At 42.1% G+C, this 24,406-nt stretch overlaps 1 protein-coding gene across 2 annotated transcripts in view; it reads right to left on the bottom strand.

Moving 5' to 3' along the window:
- The window catches only part of CHKB (choline kinase beta), a 62,595-nt gene that overhangs the window by 22,878 nt on the left and 15,311 nt on the right, over positions 1–24,406 (bottom strand). For both annotated transcript variants that reach the window (XM_077470653.1, XM_077470654.1), the window contains exons 3-8: positions 16,547–16,660; positions 14,891–15,024; positions 12,942–13,046; positions 10,846–10,904; positions 4,148–4,235; positions 254–362 (exon numbers count right to left, since the gene is read on the bottom strand). In XM_077470653.1, coding sequence (XP_077326779.1) covers positions 254–362; positions 4,148–4,235; positions 10,846–10,904; positions 12,942–13,046; positions 14,891–15,024; positions 16,547–16,660 — 609 coding nt within the window. The remainder of the gene's footprint in view (positions 1–253; positions 363–4,147; positions 4,236–10,845; positions 10,905–12,941; positions 13,047–14,890; positions 15,025–16,546; positions 16,661–24,406) is intronic.

Below are 24,406 nucleotides of genomic sequence, written 5' to 3'. Positions count from 1 at the left end.
ACCCTATTTGTGCCTATGGAACCGCTCAAATCGATGCAAGTCTAACTTATACCGATTTTTAAAAGGTTTCTGCATTATTTTTGGCGATTTCATGTACAACTTGCATAGACATGAAGTTGCACAGATGTCTGCAAACCACACATGGTCCGGTAGCTTTGAAATCATGCTGAAGTAGCGAGATTTCAAAACCGCATTCAGTGTGAACAGGGTGTAACGCAAACATCTTACAACTTTAATTATCATGGATATGTACCTGCTGCTGTCGGTTTGGGTAGTTGCTCAATTCTGCTTTGTAAAATGGCCACTCATCATGTTGATAATTGTATGCCCATTCACAAAAGTGATTCCCAAAGTCAAATCCTCTGTAGGGGTTGAAAAAAGATAAATTTGTCATGCACAGCATAAACACTAGAAAATGGTGTGCAATATGCACGCACTCCATTCTTGATATGAAATACAACATTAGTTGCCTTTATGGGCACCAATACTGCTAGCAATGAACATCCCAGTCCTCCTGTTCATTGTGGTTAGGAAAAGCTTATTGATTTTGTGCCGGCATTGCGGCTTGTGACAACCTTATATTCCTGCCAGGCCTCCAATATATACACAAGTCTGGATATGATCCATCTGTTAGGAAGACAAATACCAATGTGGAATTTTCCGAGCAAATCGAACATTCATATAGCTAAAGAGAATACGCAGGGGTAAGCTGAAGGAGAGTCTCAATTTCTCGTTTTAACAAATGTTTGCGGCATAGGTTAGGTTTTTCTAACAGCTCCTGTTTATGTGGGTTTATAGATATTAGGATATTAATAAAGAAAAACCTAAACCATGGGAGTTTGACTAGTCTAATATTAAATATTTTGATATAGAAATGAGCGCTTGTTTGCATAATTAATAATGCAAAGGGCAATGATGGTGCAATATCCCAATGTGATCTTTCACCAGTTTAGGCAGTCAAACCAAACATGACTGCTATAAAATAGCGCACTACAAGTGCAAACATTCCTGCTTAATCATATTGGTTAGTGTTAGCATAAGGCAGTTCTTATAAACTAAAATAGATATAAAATTAAATGGCAACATATTTCTGAAATTCGGCAATCCATTTCAATCCAATCCAATCCGAGTATACACGTATGAAAATGCAGCAGTTTTTGCAGGAACCAATCAAATTTCGATGCGTGTATATCCCTATTTGTTCAACAGAAGGCAGTCTTAAGCCTCGCACACACAATCAGATTGTTGGCAGGGGATTGTCTGTTGGCAGACTGTCGTCCTAAAATCTGACCGTTAGTACGCTCCTGACAATTGGTGTCCAACTTTCGGGCCAACAAATATCGGATGGCAGGCTAGTAAATTTTTGGCAGACAGCGGTCTGTTGTCAGATTTTCGTATTGTCAGTGCACAAGTCTGTCACACAAAAGTTGAAAGTACAAACACGCATGCTTGGAATTAATGCTCAAACACGAAATTAGCAGAAGGTGCCTAAAGGGTGACGCTCAAGAGCCGAAATTCCTTGTAGTACGTCACCAAGTTCGTGTTTGCTGGCTGACAATTGTGTATTACATAGTAGGCGAGGTTGAAAAAAGACAGAAGTCCATCAAGTCCAACCTGTGTGTGTGATTATAATGTCAGTATACAGTTAGTATGCAAGTCAAGATCCTGGCACACGCCCTTTGGACAAAAATCAGACACCCAGTTGGTCAACAATCGGATCGTGTGTAAGTGGCTTAATGCTGTAAGAATACAAAAGTACAGCAGCGGAGATTTCCACATTCACAACATGTCTTCTGATACAGAAATCTCCTTTTACGTTCAAACTCCTGGCTGAGGGGAAAAAGAAATCTCAGCGTATACCTTGCTTATGTATGTGCCGATGAACCATTAATATCCAAACTATGTGATTAAGAAGTGAGGAAAAAAAGCTCCTTCAAACATGCAGGACTTAAAGGGGAGATTTTCTAAAACCGGTGCATACAGAATGTGGTGCAGCTTTGCATAGTAACCAATAATCTTCCAGGTTTATTTGTCAAAGCTTAATTGAACACGCTGAAGCGGATTGGTTACTATGCACAGCTGCTCCAGATTCTGTGTGCACCAAGTTTATTAAATCTCCTCCAAAACCTTCCATCTATGTAACAAAGCAAATGCACAAGTAAAGACTAAAAAGTTAGGAACCCACATACAGAATGCTTTGTTTATAAACAAGCTAGTTCACACACTGGAAATGTTAAATCAGAACAATGTATTTTACAAAATGGTGCAGAGCTATACCCTACAGGTACCAATAACTCCACTGCTACAATGGAACAGTTATCAAATTTTATTTTATTTTTTTAATTAAAGGGGTTGTAAAGTAAAATTTTTTATTTTTTTAAAATAACAAACATGTCATACTTACCTCCACTGTGCAGCTCGTTTTGCACAGAGTGGCCCCGAACCTGCTCTTCTGGGGTCCCTCGGCGGCTGTCTCTGCTTCCTCCCGCAGGTGCTTCTCACGTTAATGCGAGCTCCCTCGCATTGGTGAGAAGCACTGCGGGCGCGCTCCCGTGATACAGCCGGCGGCTATAGCCGCTCGCTGTATCACAAGGCCCCGCCCCCCGGCGCGCTGCGTCATTGGATGTGATTGACAGCAGCGCGAGCCAATGGCTGCGCTGCTTTCAATCCATCCACTCCAGCCAATCAGCGGCCAGGCTGAGCGGCGAAGAGGACGGCGGGGGCGAGCGCGGGATTTTCGAGGGGTCAGGTAAGTAAAACGGGGGGACTGGGGGCGCCGGCAGTGTGAGATGTTTTTTCACCTTAATGCATAGAATGCATTAAGGTGAAAAAACATTTACCTTTACAACCCCTTTAATGTAGAACTATTGGCAATTTTTTTCCCCATTTTGGATAGAGTAAGGAAGGGTTATAACCCCTGTCTTTTTTTTGCCATGGGAGATTTCCCTTCATTTCATGTCCCATAGACAAACCGCAAGAGAGATTCTTGCAAGGCTGGCCAGTATATCGACTGCTCTCAAACAGGACCAGATCGGTCAAAATTTGTCTAGTCCCCGCTGAACTGGCTGAATTTTAATCCATTTGTGGCCAGCTTAAAGAGGACCTTTAGTCCTGAGTTTTAATATGGGCAGACAGGTACAAATTTTAATGCAGAAGAAACAGGTTTGGTCTCTTCTGCCTGAATGTTACTTGCCTGCCCGTTTACCCCTCGTACAGTGAGCTGCACAGCTCACTGTACAAATTTGTCAATGCCAAACATGACTGAGTGATGTCATCCCCGCCTGGCCAATGACAGCAGCTGGTGATCGAGACCCGGAAGTCAGCTGCCCCGAAGAGGTCTGGGTGGAGAGCTCAGGAATGCCACATTGCTGGATCCTAGGTGAGCACCAAAAAAAAAAAAAAACGATTTTTTTCTACTTAAAGGAGGTTGTAAACCTCTCTGTGGAAGTTGTACCTATAGGTAAGCCTTATTCTAAGCTTACCTATAGGTAGTGTAAATATCTCCTAAAACATGTGCCGTTTGGGAGATATTTACTGTGTTTTGCGCCGATATTATTGGCGCATTCGCTGTGAAGAAACGGCCCCCCGTGCCATGACCAGTGGAGCAAGTGCTGTGACCAGTGGCTCCCGCACGCATGCACGGGAGTGATGTCATGCGGTTTCGGCCAGTCACAGAACCGGAGTCTGCGGCCCCCCAAGGAAGAGGAGCGAGCATGGATGCGGCCCATAGCGGTGGGCGGCGTGGGCTTTATCTGCAGATAAGTGTCACATATTGTGCTAGTATGCGATGCATGCTAGCACATTATGCTTTTACTTTGCAGGGGCAAAGGAAGGAAGTAAAACCCATCAGGGTTTATTTCCTCTTTAAGAGACTTTCATTTGCATGTCTCGATGTGTGTTGTATTAAAATACATACATTTAGCATTTTAATACAATGCACATGACACCAGGACACAGAAAACAATTGTTTTCCATGTGTCCATGCAGTGTCCACCACAGTTCTTCCAGTGCAGTAAAACACAGCTCATCGCATGTGTGTGAACAGGCAAGAATATTAATGTACTGATACAGCACAGAGGTAGTACTAGATGGAGCTAGTGTAGGAAATATCTATGCAGCAGAAGACAAATTCAGCTCTTCGGCTCACCTGTAATTGTAGCTGCTGTATTCAAAGTCAATGAGCATGAGCTTATCTGATGGGTGGGTCGAGCGAGCTGACAATAGCAGAATGTTTCCTGAAAGAGAGATACAATTGGTATAGGTTGAAAATAAATACACACACACACACACACACACACACACACACACACACACACACACACACACACACACAACCAATTTCACAACTTTCTAAAAATGAAACATGCTGGCAAATTTCAAGTCACCCATATCGTGTAAATTTATGTTTAGTAAAAATGCAAACTTTTTTTTTTTTTTTTTAAATGCATATACACTGCAGTATACTTTTACATATTGTAACTACTGTTACATTTACTCAAAAGTGTTGTAATAAAAAAGTGTAATTAAAGTGTTCTTTTATATTTATTTTAATAGTCAGAAATCCCCCTAGGTATAAGCATCTTCAAGGGCAAAGAAAATAATCTTGTGAAAATTATAAGTAGCATTCCAGCAATTGAAGTGGACCTTCAGTCTTTTTTAAACTTTCCACCCTTCAAATCTTCTCCTTGTCGTTTTAACTTTGAATAGTAAAAAAAAAAAAAATTCTGCCAATAAATACCTTATACAGCCCACTTCCTGTTTCTTGTCTGGTAAAAAGCCTAGGCTTATAACCTCATGCACAGCGCTCCCTCTTGTGAGCGTTTGCCAGGAAGGGAGGGGGATGAGTCATAAGAGGGCCAATGAGTGCTGCAGACCTGGAGGTGTGTGTGTAAATCCAGGAAGTGAACAGGCAGCAGCTTCAGCTGCCCACAGTTGAAAAAATGGATGCAGCCAGACTCAGTGGAGGGAGATTTCTACAGCAATCCGAGACTTTTTTTTTTTTTTTAAATCCTGACTTGGTTTGCCAGCCTGGTCTCCCAAGATGAGCAGGATTCAAGACTCTGGGGTGTGCAGTACTGCATGTGGCCAGAGGTGCAGGGGCACCGGAGACACTGGCACGCCCCACAACCTATGGCCACATGCGGTACTGCATACATTAGCAGTGGCAATGGAACAAATTATATGAGTTTTCATTGATTCCTGTGGGGAAATCTGCTTTGATATAAGAGTGCTTTGGATTTAAAAAAAAAAAAAAAAAAAAACCCTTTCTTCTGGAACAGATTATGCTCATAATCCAAAAAGGTACTACTGTATTTGGCAGAATCACAGTGTATATAAAATAGTATGCAAAGTGGTTGGAGGGAAGCTTCAGAATGGCACAGATCTTTTTCTTACAAATTATGTGAACAGACTGCAGTTCCATTTTAAGCAGAGCTAAACACTCCTATTCTTTGCAGCCAAGGAAGCTGCCATCTTAGCCTCTGTTTAATCTGCAGCTGCCATGGCGCTGCACATGTGATCAGTTATGGCACCAGTAATTTGATGCCTTGACAATTTGATTGCCAGCACAAGAAAATGTGTTATTTATGGCATGTGTTTTGGGAAACCATTAATTGATGTGTTTAGTTCTGCTTTACTAAATTATGTCATTCTTAGTTTTAAGAAATTTCTCATGTCAGAGGACTGAATAGACATTGAATGTGCAATGATTCATGGAAAGCCTATGAAATTTTAAACACGGGCTCTTCAGATTTAAGACCCAATTCACAAAGCTATCACAAAGAATTCTTATATTAAGAAAAAAAAAAAAAATGAAAAAAAAAAAAAAAAAAAGCTAGTTATTTTCATTTGAGTCCTGAGATTGGCAAAAATGACATAGCTAAAAACAGAGCGCCCGAGTCTTAGGTTAATGCTCAAGTCTTGTTCACACTGGTGTATGGTTTTTATGCAGGATCTTGCTGGCAGAAATCTGCCAACAAGATCCTGCATAAAAAAAAAAACGGTCAGCAGTGCATCTCAACCTTTACAGACAAACACATGCTTATGTCTATATGAGCCGAGATGTATACAATAGAGTAATTAGTACCGCTGCCTGCTACTGACACACTGTTTACATGTAAACCTTGAATGATCCAAGATGATTTTGAATGACCGTCGCTGCCACTATATGAATGGCTACGTCATGGACATGTAAAACATTAAAAGAGAAGTTCGTTTTTTTTTTTTTAAATCATACTTACCTAGGAGGATGCAGCATCAGACCGCTGCTGCATCTGTCCTACGCCGCCTCCAAGACTGAGAACTGAGTGATCAAACACCACTGATTGCTCAGATCTCAGTGCTCCATGAGCAGAGAGCTGGTGACTGTCAGTCACTGCTGTCTGCTCTGCCTGCTGACTTTTAATAAATGGACACTTATCTGTCTAGGGAGCCCGCAATGTCGGCACCCCATCCGATCTTCGGATTGTCTGTTGGGTGCAGCCACCGTCATTCCTGCATTCCTGGTAAGGGAACCAGGCAGTGAAGCCTTCCAGTTTACGTCATAGCGCATTGGTCAAGCAGAAAAGGAAGGAGGAGGGGGGGCGAACTTCCGAGAGACGGCTCAGTGGTGCCGTCTCCGGAAGCGGGGAAGGAAACCTATCAAAAACAAACGTGGCACTCGGTGTTGGTTCTTGGTATGGGGGTGGTGTGGTTAGTGAATTTGGAGACGAATAAGTGCATGTGTTCAACTTTTGGGTCGAACTCCGCTTTAACAGTGCAAAATCTAACATGTGGCCCAAAAGAAAACTGCATTTGTGTAAAAAGAGTTAAAAAAATAAAATAAAAAATAAATTAACATTTTAAACCAATTGAGTGGTGCCATATAGTATTCCTACATAGCATTGTCACTATCATCTGGTGAGATTACCAAACACATGCTAAAGAGTTTGTGTGAACAATATATAGTGCAGCGCTTAATTCAGCTAATGCCCTTAATAAACAAATACAGTGAAAGTCCAAAGAAACAACAAAATTAGTGCACAATGTGTGACAAGTTCATCCAGTGTGAGTATTCCTAGAGTACTAGACGCTCACCAGAACGTAAAGACATCTAGCAATATAGGATATCCAGCAGGATCCACCAGAAATTGTGAAGGAAATCCTGTGCATGTGAGCCTCGCCCCAAACTATGCACTTACCCGAATTAGAATATAAAACAGCTCCAAACAATGCAACTTAATTTACACTGCTAACTAGTGATAAGTTTATAGAGCTCACCAAAACCAGGAGCCCAAGAGTACTTGTATAGTGTAGTAATTTATTATTTTTTTTGTAATAAAAACACCTTCAAATTACATCTACATAAGATTTTATATGCTGCAGCATTTAATGAAACAGAACAGCCGAACTTACAATGGCAGCCGCCACTCCAAACACATGGACACAGCGATTTCAGCTCACTTAAAAAAAATATATGATTTAAATGTTGCAGAAAAAAATGTTGTTATTGCTGCAGCATTTAAATCGTATTTTTTTTTAAAGCAGGCTAACTTCGCTGCATCCACGTGTTTGGAGCGGCGAACGCCATTGTAAGTTCGGCTGTTCTGTTTTATTACGATTTCATGCCTGCGGTATTTATCTGAATTTAATTTTGAGTTTTATAATAAATTACTACACTATACAGATCTCTCATATACACATACTAGCCCAAATGCTGAGATCGAATATACCACCATTCAACCCATGGGGGGTAAGATCTCTACTTTAAAAATAGAGAGATATATATAGGAGATAGAGACGATGATGATAGCGATATATATCTCAATCAAATGACGGCATCCCAGAACGGCCGCTCTCGTACGGGGCCTTTGCTAGGACATGACACGGCGCAGACACGTTCTCTGTAAAGAGCTGGTTACATGTAAACAAGGAAGTGCCGGTAATTGTCGCTCCTTGCCTCACACTGAGGAAGTGTGTTGCGAGGAGAGCCAATCAGCAGCAGCATCTCCACACAGGAGGACATGTAGGAATGTAATCAGGGCACTGATCATCAGTGTCCTGATGACAGTATAGTAAAGCAGTACCAGCAATCAGTGCCCACCAGTGGCACCAATCAGTGGCCACAAGTGCCACTAATCAGTGCCCATTAGCGATGCCAATCCGTGCCACCTATCAGTGAATGAATGAATGAAATACTTATATAGCGCACAATGCGAACTGAATCGCCTCTAGGCGCTATCAGTGCTGCCCATCAATGCCACCCATCAGTGCGGCATATTAGTGCCCCTCTTCATCAATGCCCACCAGTGCTGCCTCATCAGCGCACATCAGTGAAGGCTAAAAATTACTTGGTTACAAAATTTACTGACAGAAAAATAAACTAAACTAAAAAACTTTTTTTTTTGTTAAAAAAACACACACACACACACACACACACACACACACCAGCAGTGATTAAATACCACCAAAAGAAAGCTTTATTTGTGTGAAGAAAATGTCAAAAAACAAATTTGTTTGGGTATAGTGTAACACGACTGCGCAATTGTCATTCAAAATGCAACAGCGCTGACAGCTGAAAAATGGCCTGGGCAAACAATACATCTGTAATGGTAGATAATAGCACCACAAATAATGCCAGCAAGGAAAAAGAAGAAAGATTTCCAAGTGGGAATACACCTACTAGCCCATGGGATACACCGGTATCTATATAAGCCAATAAAGATTTATAGACAGTAAGGCACATGATAAAGCGCAGGGGTGCCCAACTAGTGTGGCCCGTGGAGCCCTCCGATTGTCGACCCGCCATCCCAGAGCATTAGTGTTGTGAATGAAGCAAGCGGCTGTGGAGCAGAGCCCCATAAGCCGATGCTTCCTGTATGGCACCGGCTCCTGTCACAAACAGAGTGATACCAAATGCACTCTGCCTGGGACAGCAATAGCTGGCGATACCTGAATGGAAGAAAGTTATTAAAAGGTAAGTTTATTACTAAAATCAGTGTATATCTGGGCATAACTGTCCTGCAGTGGTTACTGGGATGCTTTCAAACACATCTGCAGGGTTAGCAGCACTTTGCCATAAGCTTCTATTCTCACCTGCGGGTTTGGTGCGGCTTCAGAAAGTGTGCCACACCTGTAGGAAATAATAGTGGTCTATGGCAAAGTGCAGCTAACCTGCAGGAAAGCCACAGGTGCACTGCTCTGCATCCACGGTGTGGGTAAACAGCAGTGCATCATTGTGGAAGCAGCCTTAGGCCCCTTTCACACGATCCAATTCGGACCCTCCAGAAGCCCACCGCTCCAATCCAATCCGCTAGAAAAAAACAGAAGAGGATCCGCCCCCTTCCATCTGATTGGATGGGAGGGCCCATAGAGTAGAGTGAGCTGTGTCCCTGTCTGCTCTGCATATGCGGAGTGGACACATACATATGTGCCCACTCCGCTCATTGTGGCCCGCGGCCGGTTACCAAGTCGCTTAAGTGGCACTTTCTCATCAAAAGGTTGGGCACCCCTGATATAGAGCATATTACAGTGTTTAAAAAATATATATACACAAGTGACCGCTGCCCCCACCTATAACTGGTCTATTACAGCAAGGAGCACTGGAAGGGTGACATAATGGGGTTTATTTACTAAAGGCAAATCCACTTTGTACTACAAGTACACTGCAACTGCATTTGGAAGTGCAGTTGCAGTAGATCTGAGGGGCCTAGAAGAAGCCTATCCCTCCTTAAAAAGGTACAGGGGCACACTGAACACCCAGCACATAACACTATGGCATCAAAGATGTCAGTGCGTTGCCTGACCAATGTAATCAGAATAAAACATGTAGCCACTGCCCCACCTATAATTGGTCTACTGCAACAAGGAGCACTGGAAGGGGCATGTATGTCAAACAACCGCAAAGAGATTTCTAAGCTCAAACTTGCCAACCAGCCAGTAACCAACCGAATTGACCTGTCTAACAATATGCGTTAAAAACACATTTGTCTGCACACATTTGTAAATCTCTTTGCATTTGACATACATCCCCTTTCCAGTGCTCCATGCTGCAACAGACCACTTATAGGTGGGGGCAGTGGCCATTTGTTTGTATTTTGATTATATTGGTCAGGCAATGCACTATGTAATTTCGTCCCAGAACGAGAGCCGAACCGCCGTCATTTGACAGTGGATGGCAACCAGTTAAATGGTGTTTATTTTTGAGGCTTTGTGAACCATCTTATCAAAATGATATATATATATATATATATATATATATATATATATATATATATATATATATATATATATATATATATATATATATATATATATATATATATATACATACACACATATATAAATGCAAATGTCATCTTGTAAATATGTAAAATATAACACACACACTTTTCTATGATACTTTTTGTCTTTTATTCTTAGTCTGAGCTATATATAGTACCAGATTTATGTTGTCCTGAAGAAGCAGGGGATCTTGCGAAATACATAGACCAGCATACTATCAAATTACCGACCAACTGAATTCAAACAATGTACCAGCTTCATCTTCTTACTGTACACTGTATGATGTACACTATGATGTTTACATGTTATTTTTAACATGTAATCTAATAAAATGTGTCACTTTATCATTTGTGACTCAGGTCTCAAAAGGCATATTTAGAGTCCTGTTCTGTCCTTCTGTTGTGTTTTTGGTAATGTTTGAATTTGGGATGATGCGAATGAAAACTTGAATAATATCTATAAATGGCACATCAACCCAGGATTATAATTTAGTCATTTAAAAAACCAAGCACACTCAAACTTATTTCTGTGGCAGACCAGTACAAAACAGTAATAGAAAATAGTGATTAAAAAAGGCTTTGTTACCTTCCTGAACATCATTGTGGCAGAACACAACAGGAGACGGTGTGGATTCCAAAAGGAGCCTATACAGATAGAGTGGTATAAAGCATTGTTAAATGAGAAATTACAAAATAGTGAAATACGTGTAAAATTACTGACTTTTGCTGTAAGTAAGCACTGATAAACCATACCAGTTCAGATCCAGAATACTTTATTAATCCCAAAGGAAAATTATTAAAATACAATTACATTCTACAAAGCAATAAAAAGATCACAACAAGGCAACAATACCAAATAAAACTAAATGAATACTGTAATCAACCATCCCATTAAAAACACTACACTAGAATAAATAGTATTATAACTGTATTGTCTCCCTTATATAATGGTAAAGCGCTGCGTAAACAGTTTGCGTTAACTGTTGGCGCTATATAAATCCTGTATAATAATAATAATAAAATAACACTGATTGGAAGAATAATGGAAAATTAAAGGACCGACCAAAAATCATTACACCAACAAAAAAAAAAAAAAAAAAAAAAAAAAAAAAAAAAAAAAAAAAAAACACACAGAAATCTGGATCATAAACCAGCATTCAACAGACTACACAGGCCGTTTTCTGATGAGGTCCCGGCAACTTTAAGTAGAATTACCCCGTATATGCAAAACTTTTTTTCCCCCATTTTGGATAGAATAACAGAGGGTTATAACCCCTGTTGGTTTATTTTTTGCCATCTGAGCCCAATCGGGGAGATTTTCCTTAATTTCCTGTCCCATAGCCAAAACATGAATTGAGAGGAAATCCCTGCAAATTAATGGAACCCCCCCAAGTCATCAAAACTAGTATTGCAAGATTTCCTCTAGATTACTTTTCTGGGGATAAGCCCAAACTTGGGATTTTCTTTTACTTTCAATGATAATGGTAAAAGGGACAAATAGAGATGGGGAATCTCCCTAATAGGGGCACAGACAGCAATAAAAACCTGACAGATGCCCTTATCCCTCTACACACTATCCAAAACGAAACGCGTTGCCTTTAGTTATACTTTAATATGCTGGGTTCAGCCAGCAATACTAGAAAGGTAAGCCAGGTCTAGACGCAATAGTACAAATCAGGAGTCATTGTCCCTTGTGATCATATAAACATAAAACCTGTACCACAAAAAATTCACACTTCTTTTTAAATATACTATACCATATGGGGGTGGGTGGTGTGATTTCCCCCCCCCCCCCGGGGTACAGCTTGCTCCCAGATGGGGTGTCCGGGAGCGGGAGACGGCGCTCCTTACCCCTTGATCAGCTTTTAATATAGCTCATATTCTTTACCTAAACTTGTCTGTTTACTATACCATACCATACATTTCCATACAAATGACTTCCATTACTGTATTACAATGTTTGACAGTTATGCCCAAGTGTACTTATCTCTTGGTTTGTAAAACTTTAATAAAAACATTGAAACATAAAAATACTATACCCGTTGTGTACAGAGCCAAGAAACACTCTGTACCAAATTTTTTAAATGAAGGGCATTGTACAAAATAAAACTCCCCCCAGAACTTTTATCTTTAAGCAGACCTTGCATTCTTAGTGCATAAAAAAGATACAAAAATACAATCTGTGCCAAAGTCTGGTTTCAGACAAATCGAATAGTCTCTGTGGAGGAGCATATAATAAAGCTACCATTTTTAAATGATCTCACACTGTATAAAGATAACCTCTTTATTCCTCCATCCCACACACTCTTTGAATTCTGGTGGGACTTCACACACAAATCTCAGTGCAGCTGTGACTAAAGAGAGAGATTGCTGATATTACAAGGCCAGCATACTGAAACTCGGCACGCTTTAACAGATCAGAATTGGGTTTTGTCAAGGGGCAAACAGTGCTATGCTATGCAGCAAGTAAATCCGGCTCTTATAACAAAAGTAATATTTCACACATATTGTGTACTCTGCACAGCTAGTAAATCAATGCAGATTAGAGCGATTGCATTTTTTCATACAGTGTCCCTTCCTAATTTTACAAATATGACCGGAACATCAACTAAAACTGTGCAGTGATTTATTAGACAAAAGTAAAGATCCATTACATTCAAGTGAGGTATGTTGCAATCTTACTTCAGTCTCTGCATTTCTTCCTCTAAATGGAAGCTCTTCAGCTTGTTGAACTTCTCCACAAGATGAGCTTGTGTAAAGGAGAGAGAAGAAATCTGAGACATGTACCTAAAAGGGAACACAAAACCGAAGAGATACATTAGATCTACGCTTAACAGTAGAAGCTATCTGGTAAAGCATATATGACCAGATTTTTGTGCCATGCAACTGTCTTATTTTAGTGCGTTTATGCTGTGCAATCAAAAAACCATGGCCTTTAAATAAGCTATTTGCATACAGCATTTTACTTACAAATTTGACTTAAAGTCCTAAATCCATCAATAGAATAGGTTACATGCTTTTTTCCTATGTTATACTATATTTCATCAACCACTTCATTCCTGGCATATTGTCAAACGACATGCGCAGATGGGAACTCCCATCCTGGGCGGGCATCATATGCCATCCTCCGCTTCCTGCCGGTATAGTGGGCGCGTGCCTGCAGTGTCACTGAGGAGCCCGCGATCGCTCCTGACAGAGCAGGCGTAGGATCCCCTTTCACCCCAATTTAAGTATTTTGAGGGAAAGCCCATGCCAGAATAAAAAAAAGCTAACCAGACTCTTATCCAAGCATGCAGCCCTGCAGGTCATGAAAAAGAGGGGTCAAGCACGTGTTCCATTCCCCGCCCCCAAACCATACCAGGCCACACTTCACATGCCCCCACATTAAGGGGGGGAGGGGAATTGGGGTTGCGATTGACCATGGATCTAAACCAGGGGACTTTATTTTTTAATAAATGACTTGTTAAAAACTCTCGTTGTGTCTTTTTACAGTATTTTGGTGGGTAGCCCATACTCACTCACACTGAGAAGGGGGGGGGGGGCAAATCATTCAGAATAAGCCCCCTGTCCACAGACTGCCACCAACCAGGGTTGTGGGGAAGAGGACCCACCATCAACATGGGGACAAGGTGCTTTGAGGGCATGTGTTGAAGACATGTGGTCTGGTATGGTTTGGGGGGTGGGGGTGCTCGCCCGTCCCCTCCCTTTTCTGACCTGCCAGGCTGCATGCTTGGACAAGGGTTTGGTGGGGGGGGGTGGGGGGGGGGGCACTTTTGTTGCTGGCAATTCTTGTTTTTAAATTCAGCTGTCTGATGAGTCAACTATACACCGTTTGTTAAAGAGAGGGAAAAAAAAAAACAAAAAAAAAAAAACAAAAACACTGCATGCAAAAAGCGCATCAAAAATGCATGTTCAAAAAGCACTGCAAAATATGGCTGAAAACCGCATCAACAATATAGATGTGAGCCTAGGGTAAAACGTGTGCAGTTTTCATAATGCAATTTATTAATGCACCCTTTACCTCTACTAGTGCTATAATTAAAAGAATACAATTTCAGAGGCAGGATGTTCTTGCAAAATGTCCCTAGAATGTATTTCATGACAGATTGCTACCTCATTGATTACAGCTAGTATGTATTCTCTGCTCCACCACATATTTAATGAAGAGTCTATACTCTGGGATTACAGCATATTTTCCTACTGAATACATGTGCATAACCCTACACTGTATTCCATGTTTGGTCCCTAGAAATCCTAGAATTATCAGAACAAAAGAACCATCAGTTCTACAGCTGAGTCACAGGCACAATTTCCTATTTTCTCACTAGATACAGGATGTGTGGTGAGAAGGTCATGAGTGCTGCAGGGAAGATAATGTGTCTACTTTGTGCGGTAACTGTCAAAAAATGCACTGATATCGATGTTACAGTACTACAGCAGTGAGGACATTCTCACATTCACATAGACACAGTGAGAAAACTGGCTACCATACACAGCAGGACCAGATTTTACAATCACTAGTTTTAGTAAATCAAACCCAGTTTCTACCAACAGGCAACCAGGATTTGCCAGCCCTGATTCCAATATAATAGATTAGACATTAGAGGATGACAGTACATGTGTGAACTTACTTCTCCATAGTCTTAAACAACCATACTGGATTCTTGTTAAATGGCATCACCATCTTGTGGAACCTGGAGAGCTTGGCCGCAATCTCACTTGAGATCTCTGGATCACTGAGCTCTGCAGTCACCAGTCGCCGACTCTAAATATTAGAGAAACCATAAATATAAAAAAAATAGTTGAACATTTTTCCTGAAGTATCTGCACAAACTGTAACTAAGGCACACATTTACTGGGATAGGGCTGCTTTTGGATGGCTCCCAAATGCCATGTTGGACCGGTCTGTCCCAAAAGTAGCTTCTAAGAGTCAGGTACGGGAAAGGCTGTGGCAATCCTAATGACATATCTCCTTAAAATAATAATTTCCAAGGATGCCAAATTAGCATTGCTTTATTGTCCCATCCCAGGCTGTTTTTCCAGCCAGCAGAAATTGCTCACCTACCTATTTATAGCAGCCTAACAGGGAAAAAAAAGTCGGCCGTTTCATTTGTAGAGGTGAAGAGCATCCCAACGACCCTTGTGATCAATGAAAAGATGACCAGTATCCTCCACAACTCCCACGCTGTTTCCTAAGGTGTGGGCCCCATTGTATTCTTAAGCTCTTCCAACCTTGCACCCCGAGCAGGCTCTCTACTTAATCTCTTACCTCCCAGTCTGGGGGAACTTTCTCTCCTCTCTTCCTTCCTTTTCTCTCGCTATGCTTCTTCTCTTTTTTCACTTCTCCTCTTGTCACCCAGCCCCTCCTCATTTTTTCTCATCCTTTTCCGCATATATTTTTTTGGTTTGTTTATCCCAATTTTGAGTTGAGTGGCCCACTTCCCTTACCCACCCCAGCCCCTGAACATTGTGGTTCAGGCACCCTGTGTTGATCCCACCTTGGTCGGAGGGTTATTGTTGTTTCATATTTTACACCTTATGACACATCCTGTGTTACTCTATATTGTGTCTATCCTTCATATCCCCTTTGTGGGATTACTACGACTGTTATTTTTCTTATATTTCAATAAATTGTACCAGAAAATAATCACTTCCACTGTTCAGGAACATTTTTTATTCTAATACACGCAGCATATTATCCCAAGGTGTCCATTAGTCAGTGATGACCAGTTCAACCGTTTTCTATTTAAACCCAATCTGACCTGCATATGGCTTGCAAAAGCATTGTGCATCACAAATGACTGTCGTGGGTTTTTAGTTATCGTGGTCATCAGGGCAGGAAGTAACATGAAATCTAAATATTATAACAAAATAAAAGACAGAAGCACCATGTAGACTTCTGCTCATTGAGGCTGCAACTGAAATTTGCTACCAAAAACAGATGAACAATATCTAGTCATATAGAAGACAAGAATGAAAGAAAGATCATGTATACTTTCTGAGAAATGCGGTTGTCAAAAAAAAAAAAAAAAAAAATCTGGAAAGTAAATATAAAAACAAATGTTAACTTTATGCCTGTTTTGGATCATAAACTACTAATGCCTAACATATGCTGTAATTTTCCCAAAAAAATCAAATAAAATAAAAAAAACAAAAAAAAAAAAAAAAAGGTTCACTCTCCAAGCATATATCCAAAAAAACTTCTTGTAGAAGTTGAATAGTGGTGTCTGAAAAGTTAACCAGTTACTATCATCTTTAAATTTTTTTTTTCAGTTTGAACAGCTTACCGGAATGTACTCTTCCAGACGACCTTGTGGGAACACACCGTACAAATGAGGACCCAGGGATCGCTCGGCAAGTATTGCAAACATGACACTCTCCAGAACAAGAGAATCCACACCCTACATATAAAAAAAGATCAAAAGTTGAAACTTCCTTATGAAGCCAAGTTGCACATCGTTTTTAGGTCAAGGGGTAGCAATTTTACAGCAAGAGATTAACAGTCATTAATCTTACCCATCAGCACATATTTACTGTGAAGGCACAGTGAAAGCAAAATAGGTTAGGTCAATGTGACAAGGCAAAAGAAGGTACTGGTAGGAGGGGGAACAGCTCCCATGCACCTACAATGGATATAAAGTCTACACAGCCCTGTTAAAATGTCACGTTTCTGTGATGTAACAAATGAGACAAAGATAAATCATTTCAGAACTTTCCACCATTAAATGTGACCTATAAACTGTACAATTCATTAGAAAAATAAACTGAAATCTTTCAGGGGAGGGGCACACCTGCCACCATTTAAAATGCCGCTGATTAACCCCAAATAAATGTTCAGCTGTTCTAGCAGACCTTTCCTGACCTATTCTTAGTCATACCCTACAGTAAATGCCATGGTCCGCAGACAGCTTCCAAAGCATCAAAGGGATCTCATTGTTAAAAAGGTATCAGCCAGGAGAAGGGTACCGGCATTAGATATACCATGAAACACAGTGAAGACAGTCACCAAGTGGAGAAAAGATGGCACAACAGTGACATTACCAAGAAGTGGACCCTCCAAAATGAATGAAAAGTCGAGAAGAAAAAACTGGTCTGGGAGGCTGCCAAGTGCCCTACAGTAACATTAAAAGGAGCTGCAGGAACATCTGGCAAGTACAGGCTGTGTGATACATGCGACAACAATCTCCTGTATTCTTCATGTCTGGGCTATGGGGTAGAGTGGCAAGGCGGAAGCCTTTTCTTACCAAGAAAAACATCCAAGGCCGGCAAAATTTTGCAAAAACACATCTGAAGTCTCTCAAAAGCATGTGGGAAAATGTGTTATGGTCTGATAAAACCAAGGTTTAATTTTTTGGCCACAATTCCAAAGAAGATATGTTTGGTGCAAAACAATGCACATGAGCAAAGGAACACCATACCCGCAGTGAAGCATGGTAGTGGCAGGGCTTTGGGGCTGTTTTTCTTCAGCTGGAACAGTTAAGGTAGAGGGAATTATGACCAAATTCCAAATACCAGTCAATATCAGCAACAAAACCTTTAGGCTTCTGCTAGAAAGCTGAACATGAAGAGGAACTTTATCGTTCAGCATGACAACGGCCAAAAGCATACATCCAAAATCAACAAAGGAATGGCTTCGGAAGAATAAGGTTTTGGAATAGCCCAGTCAGAATCCAGATCTGAATTTGATTGAAAATCTGTGGGGTGATCTGAAGAGGGATGTGAACAGGAGATGCACTCGCAGTCCGATAGATTTGGAGTGTTTTTTGCAAAGAAGAGTGGGTAAATATTGCCACAACATGGATGTGCCATGCTGATAGACTCATACCCAAAAAAAAAACTGTATTTTTTTTTTTTTACTTCCCTCCACCTAAAAGATTTCAGTTTGTTCAACTGAGTTGTACAGTTTATAGGTCATATTAAAACGGTGGAAAAAGATCTGAAATGGTTTAGCTTAGTCTCATTTTTATACATAAACAGAAACCTAACATTTTAACAGGTGTGTGTAGACTTTTTATATCCACTATAGGTCACCTGTTATCTGTAGCCCACCTACCTCCTATTGCCTTGTCACATTGACCTAGCTTCTACCATGGCTTAACAATAAATAGGTAACATGCACTGTAAAACATTGGGTACTGAGCCTTTAAAGGGGTTGTAAAGCTAAATGTTTTTTTCACCTTAATGCATTCTATGCATCACATCCAATGACGCGGCGCGCCAGGGTGGGGCCGTGTGATACAGTGAGCGGCTATAGCCACCGGCTGCATCACGGGAGCGTGCCCGCAGGTGCTTCTCACCATGCGAGGGAGCTCACATGAACGTGAGAAGTACCTGTGGGAAGAAACGGAGACAGCCGCCGAGGGACCCTAGAAGAGCAGGTTCGGGGCCACTCTGTGCAAAACGAGCTGCACAGTGGAGGTAAGTATAACATGTAAAGTAAATTTTTATTTTTCTTAAAATAACAAACAATCCCTTTAAAGTTGAACTCCAGGATAAACAAATATCTAAAAAAATTGGATTTTTATTACAGCTTACCTGTAAAATCCTTTTCTTGGAGTACACGATGGGACAGAGCCTTAATTACTTAATGGGTTGTAGGCCACCTCCAGGTGTTCACACTGGTTATACCAAATCAAGGAAGTTCACTCCCTATATAACCCTTCCTCCCATGAGCACATCAGTTTTTGTAGCATAGCAATATTCTTGAATCCCAAAAGAGGGGAGGGACCTCTGTGTCCTATGATGTACTCCTAGAAAAGGATTTTACAGGTAAGCTGTAATAAAAATCCTATTGTCTTTATCGTACATCATGGGACACAGAGCCTTAAGTAATTACTTAATGGGACGTACCAGAGGAATGCTACTTGAGGGGAGGGAGAGACAACCCGCAGGGCACACCCAGACTTTGAGGACTTATGCTGCTACCTGCAGCACACTATGCCCAAAAGGCAATATCCGCATACCTCCTTACATCCAACTGATAAAATTTTGTGAATGTATTCACTGAAGACCAAGTTGCAGCCTTACAGATCTGAGCCATGGAGGCCTGATGACACACTGCCCAAGAAGCACTAACCGCCCTGGTAGAGTAAGCCTTAACTTGAGAAGGGGGAATCTTACTCCTTAAGTCACAAGTTTGAATTATCACTTGCCGAATCCACTTAGCGACAGTGGATTTCGACTCTGCCTGTCCTTTCTTAGGACCCTCAGGCAGAATAAATAAGACATCCGTCTTACGAATCTGAGCAGTTGTCTTTAAATAGATTTCATTGCTCTCACTACATTAAGACAATGTAGTGACTTTTCTTCCCTGGAACATGGTTTTGGAAAACACGACGGCAGGACGATATCTTGGTTCAGGTGAAAACCTGAAACCACTTTTGGAAAAAAGTCTGGACGAGGGCGCAACACCACTCTGTCCTCATGAAAAATCAAATATGGCTCTTTACAAGAAAGAGCAGTCAATTACGAAACCCTTCTTGCTGAGGCTATAGCAACCAAACAATACAAATCTCCTTGTCAGAAAGGCTAGGGGAATATGTTGTATTGGTTCAAATGGCTGTTTTTGTAACACAGACAAAACTAAAGTTCAAGTCCCAAGGGTTCAAGGGCAGTTTGACGGGCGGAATAAGTCACGTCACCTTTTGTATAAAAGCCCTAGACTAAAGAATAAGTAGCAAGTGGTCTTTGAAAAAAGATCGATAAAACTGAGTGAGACTTGGCCAATTCAATTTCTACCTCTAATTGTAGAAAAGGCAAAAATTCTGCCTATGATACATTTGCCAGGAGGCCAACCCTTGGATTCATACCAGGATAAAAAAGCCCTCCAGACTCTACAGTTCTGGAAGCTGGCTTCCTTGCATTAATCAGAGTAGAGATAACTGACCCGGAAAGCCCATGTTTCTTCAGAATGTGGGTTCCAATAGCCAATCCGTTAAATTTAGAGACCGTAAGGATGAAATAATTGGTCCATGCTAATGAAGATCTGGCCGTAGTGGGAAGGAATATGGGGCCTCACCTCTCTCTGCGCTGAGAGACTTTCAGTGCCCCCTTGGTGATTGATATAGGCCACAGCTGTGGCATTGTCAGATTGAATCCTGACAGGCCAATCCCGTAACTTGAAAGTCCAGGCCTTTAGAGCCAGACGTACTGCCTGAATCTCTAGGATATTGATGAACAAGGTTATTTGTGGTTCTGGACCACTGTGCCTGGACAGTTGTCTTTTCTAGTGCCGCTCCCCAGCCTGAAAGGCTGGCATCCATCGTTACCACTTTGCAGATAACTGGTCTGAAGGATTTTCCTTTCCTTTCAGCAGATTCTGGATTAGTAACCACCAAGTGAGGCTTTGGGGCACTCATGGGGCCAGCTGCATTGGCAAGTCTAAAGCTTGAATTGTTTTGTTCCAAGTAGACAGGATACTGTTTTGCAATAGTCTTGAATGAAACTGGGCATAGGGAACTGCTTCGAATGGAGTCCCCAAGGTTTCTATCAACCGCATGCAAAGGCGAATGGAGAGATCGCCATTTGACCTGACCATCCGCTCCAACTCTCTTATGAAGTGAACCTTTGCCTGAGGCAAGAACACCTTTTCCTGGGCTGTGTCTATGATCAGACCCAAGTACTTCAGCCTTTTTAGCGGTATTAAGGAAGATTTCTCTAGGTTGAGAATCCAACCCAACTTTTCAGATAGTTGGTTGTAGTATGTATGCTTTGCTCCAAATGAGCCACCAACTAATCTATTAATAGATCCTCTAGGTATGCTACGACCGTTATACCTCTGTGCCCTTAACCTAGCTAGGGGTGGGGTCAGCACCTTTGTGAACACCCAGGGTGCCATGGCTAGCCAGAAGGACAGGGCTACAAACTAAAGATGCTGCTGTTCTAATTCGAACTGCAGAAACTTTTGGTGAGTGGGAATATACAGGGACATGCAGATATGCATCCCTAATATCGATTGATGCCAGAAGTTCTCCTCCTAGAAGGATAGAAACTACTGACCTGATCGTCTCCATGCAAAAGGAGCAGATCTTCAGGAACTGATTTCGATTTTTTAGACTTAAAATGGGTCTAACATCTCTTGGTTTCGGTAGCATAAAAAAGACTGAAAACCACAAACCTTGCTCTTTTGTGGGGATCTGTATGATCACCCCTTGAGATATGAATCGGTCTAGTGCATGAAACAGAGATTGGCTTTTCTATGGATCTTTGGGAACACACTTGTCCTCAGGAAGTGAGACGGTGGAAAGTCCAGAAATTCCAGCTTGTACCTCAACGTTACCGTGGAGATGACCCATCTGTCCTGAATTTCTTCTTTTCAGACTTCTGAAAACTGCAGAAATCTTCCCCCCACCTTGGTGAGGGGGGAGTTGCCTTTTCATGAGGCTTTAGGATTCTGGCTTGCAGGTTTCCGACCCCAGGACTTCTTTTGAGCCTGGGTCTGACTGAGATTTTCCTCTAGAGAGTCTGACGGGCGGAGGCCGCCCCCCCCCCCCGCCTAGAGGCAGAAACCCCTGGGGAAAGAGCCCGTTTAAGGCTGGGTTCACACTGCTGCGGGGGGAGATCCGGATGTGATTCGCACCGCAAATCACATCCGATCTCCGTAGCGATGCGAGTTCAGCCATACAGATAGTATGGCTGAATTCGCATCGCTCCCGCAGCAAACTCGCACGGGACCCTTTTTTTGGTCCGCAACAGAATCGGATCACATGGGGGTTCACACCATGCAATCCGATTCCTGTGCGAGTCGGCAGATCGCACTGCGATATGCGGACGGATCTGGGGGTGTCATTAACATATCATTGACACTCCCAGCCGTCCGCATAGGGCAGTGTGAACTGCCGGCGGGAGTAATGAGATGCGGGAAAACGCCGCGGATTCGCGGCGTTCCCGCATCGCAGCGGTGTGAACCCGGCCTAAATGAAGGGCATTTATACTTTGACTGGCAAAAGAGTACCTTTACCACTAGAAATTGTTTGGATATATTTGTCCAAGTCTTTTCCAAATAGTCGTTCCCCATGAAAAAGGAGCCTAGTTAGGAGGAGGACTTTACATGGTGATTCAGCTGACCAAATTTTTTAACCACAGGATTCTACGCATATGCACAAGCATAAGCGTAAGGCGGGACGCCTGGTGAATAGAATCTTTAATAGCATCTATGGCAAAGCATAATGCTTTTGGTAGTTCAGCTAGTTCCTGTGCTTGTTGCGCAGGAACTTCTTTAAGGGCTTGTTTAAATTGGTCCTTTAGGGATTGACAGATGCCTATTGCAGCGAATGCAGATTGAGTAACGGCACCTGCCATGGAAAAAGTAGATTTCAATAGGGATTCCAACTCTCTCTCTGTTGGATCCTTTAGCATCTGTGCATTGTCTACTGTACAAGTTAGGCCTTTATTCATATTGGAAAATCGCAGCGTCAACTGCTGGTATTTTCCATTTTTGGGAGAATTTCTCCTCCAGGGGATAGAGAATTGAAAATCTCTTAAGAGGGATAAAAGGCTTATCTGGTAATCGCATTCAGCGAAAAATAAGCTATTCTAGTAATGCATGTGCAGGAAACACATGCAAAAGGTTTAAGCGGGTTTTAAGGCCACCCAAGGAAGAAACTAAACTTTCAAGGGAGACGCTGTTAGGGGTAGCATGAAAAAATAGAACGAACCAACTCTGTAAGAGATTGTATCAGCAATTTCTCAGATTGAGAGGCAGAAAAGGGCTCATCTACCGTTGTTTGCTCTGCAGAGGAATCATCATTGGTTTGTTATTCCTCCTGATCGACTGAGGGTAACACCTTATCCTGTGCCCACTGTTCCCCTTGGAAAGGTTCTGAAATAGGGGAGGATCTCGCATGCTTCCTATCCATCTGAATGCAGGATGCGATTAAAGCCGCTAATCTTTCTTCCAGACCCTGCAGGGAGGAGCAAAGGACATCTTCAGTGACGTATATAGGTGCTGAGATGTGAGAAGCAGTTGCACCATCAATTTGTTCCAATGGCTCACCCTGGTTTGCCATAACTGGTAATTCAGGCGAGGATGACAGCATGGAAATATGACTCGGGATCCTAGCGCCTGGGGGTGAAACCCTTACCTTTTTGTTTTTCAAATTTCACTTAAGCGCTGAAAATAGTCATGACGTTTAAAGCCGCTATAAAATTCAGCCTAGTGTTGGAAAAAAGGCGTCGTCCTGTATCAGGAATGCCAGTTTGCAATGCTCATGTCCCACAGCTCGTGTCCTTTTGTTGCAGGCTGCTTGTTTTCTCCTCGTCAGGCGAGGAGAGACTGTCACAGCTGTGTTGTATTTGTTTTTAGCCTGCCGTGCGTCTTCAGCATTGTGCTTAGGCCCGCCCCCTCCGAGAAAAAATTCTGCCCTCTTTACATTTAAAATGTTCCCACACTTGTGCGTGTCATTTTCGGGTCCATCAGCCCAACATGATGGGGGGGGGGCGCTGGAGGGGAGCAGGGACTCATCCAGCAGCAGGCACAAGAAGAGAAATCAGCCACAGTAAAGCAATTAGCGGTATTAGCGTTGCTGTCCCCCTAACCCTCTGGTCCCATCAGGGGGAGAAAGAAAACATTTTTGCAGATTTTTTACCTTGAAAAAAATCCCCCTCCACACGCTGCTGCAACCAGACACCGACTGAGCTTTACAGTGAAGACAACAGAGTAAGGTATGTGTATAGACTCCCTCTAGTGGAGAATTAAGGCATGACAAAAAAAAATTTCCCTAATGGAAGAAATACATAGGCATTTTTAATACCCAAGTTCTTCCCTTACCTTATCCCCGCCGCAGGATTTGCTGAATTAACAGACAATCCAGCCTTCACCCATCATTGCGAGCTGAGTTTAGCAAACCTTCCGACCGAGGGCCCTAATATCGGGGGTGACAACTCCCTTGGACCTGTAAAAGCACCCCGCCAGGAAAACTAGGTAATGTAGCAAGACCAAAGCGCTGGGTTCCTGGGGTCCAGCCCTTCAAAGAGAGGCGTTACAGGCAAAACCTAATGCTTCGGATACGAGGCCCCAGGTACCATCCTTTTAGGTCTTAGTGGCACTTTGGATGGATCTGGTCTTTATGGAGGCCATTTAAATCCAGCATAGATCCCTCCAGTGGAGCTCCTCAGAGCACATCTTCACTCGTGACCAACACCTTAGA

Source organism: Lithobates pipiens, unplaced genomic scaffold, assembly GCF_037356315.1.
Source record: "Lithobates pipiens isolate NorthernLeopardFrog02 unplaced genomic scaffold, aLitPip1_a1.2 Scaffold_8, whole genome shotgun sequence".
Classification (NCBI taxonomy): Eukaryota; Metazoa; Chordata; class Amphibia; order Anura; family Ranidae; genus Lithobates; species Lithobates pipiens.
Note: the sequence above shows the minus strand (reverse complement) of the source record. Positions and strands in the feature narration are given on the sequence as shown.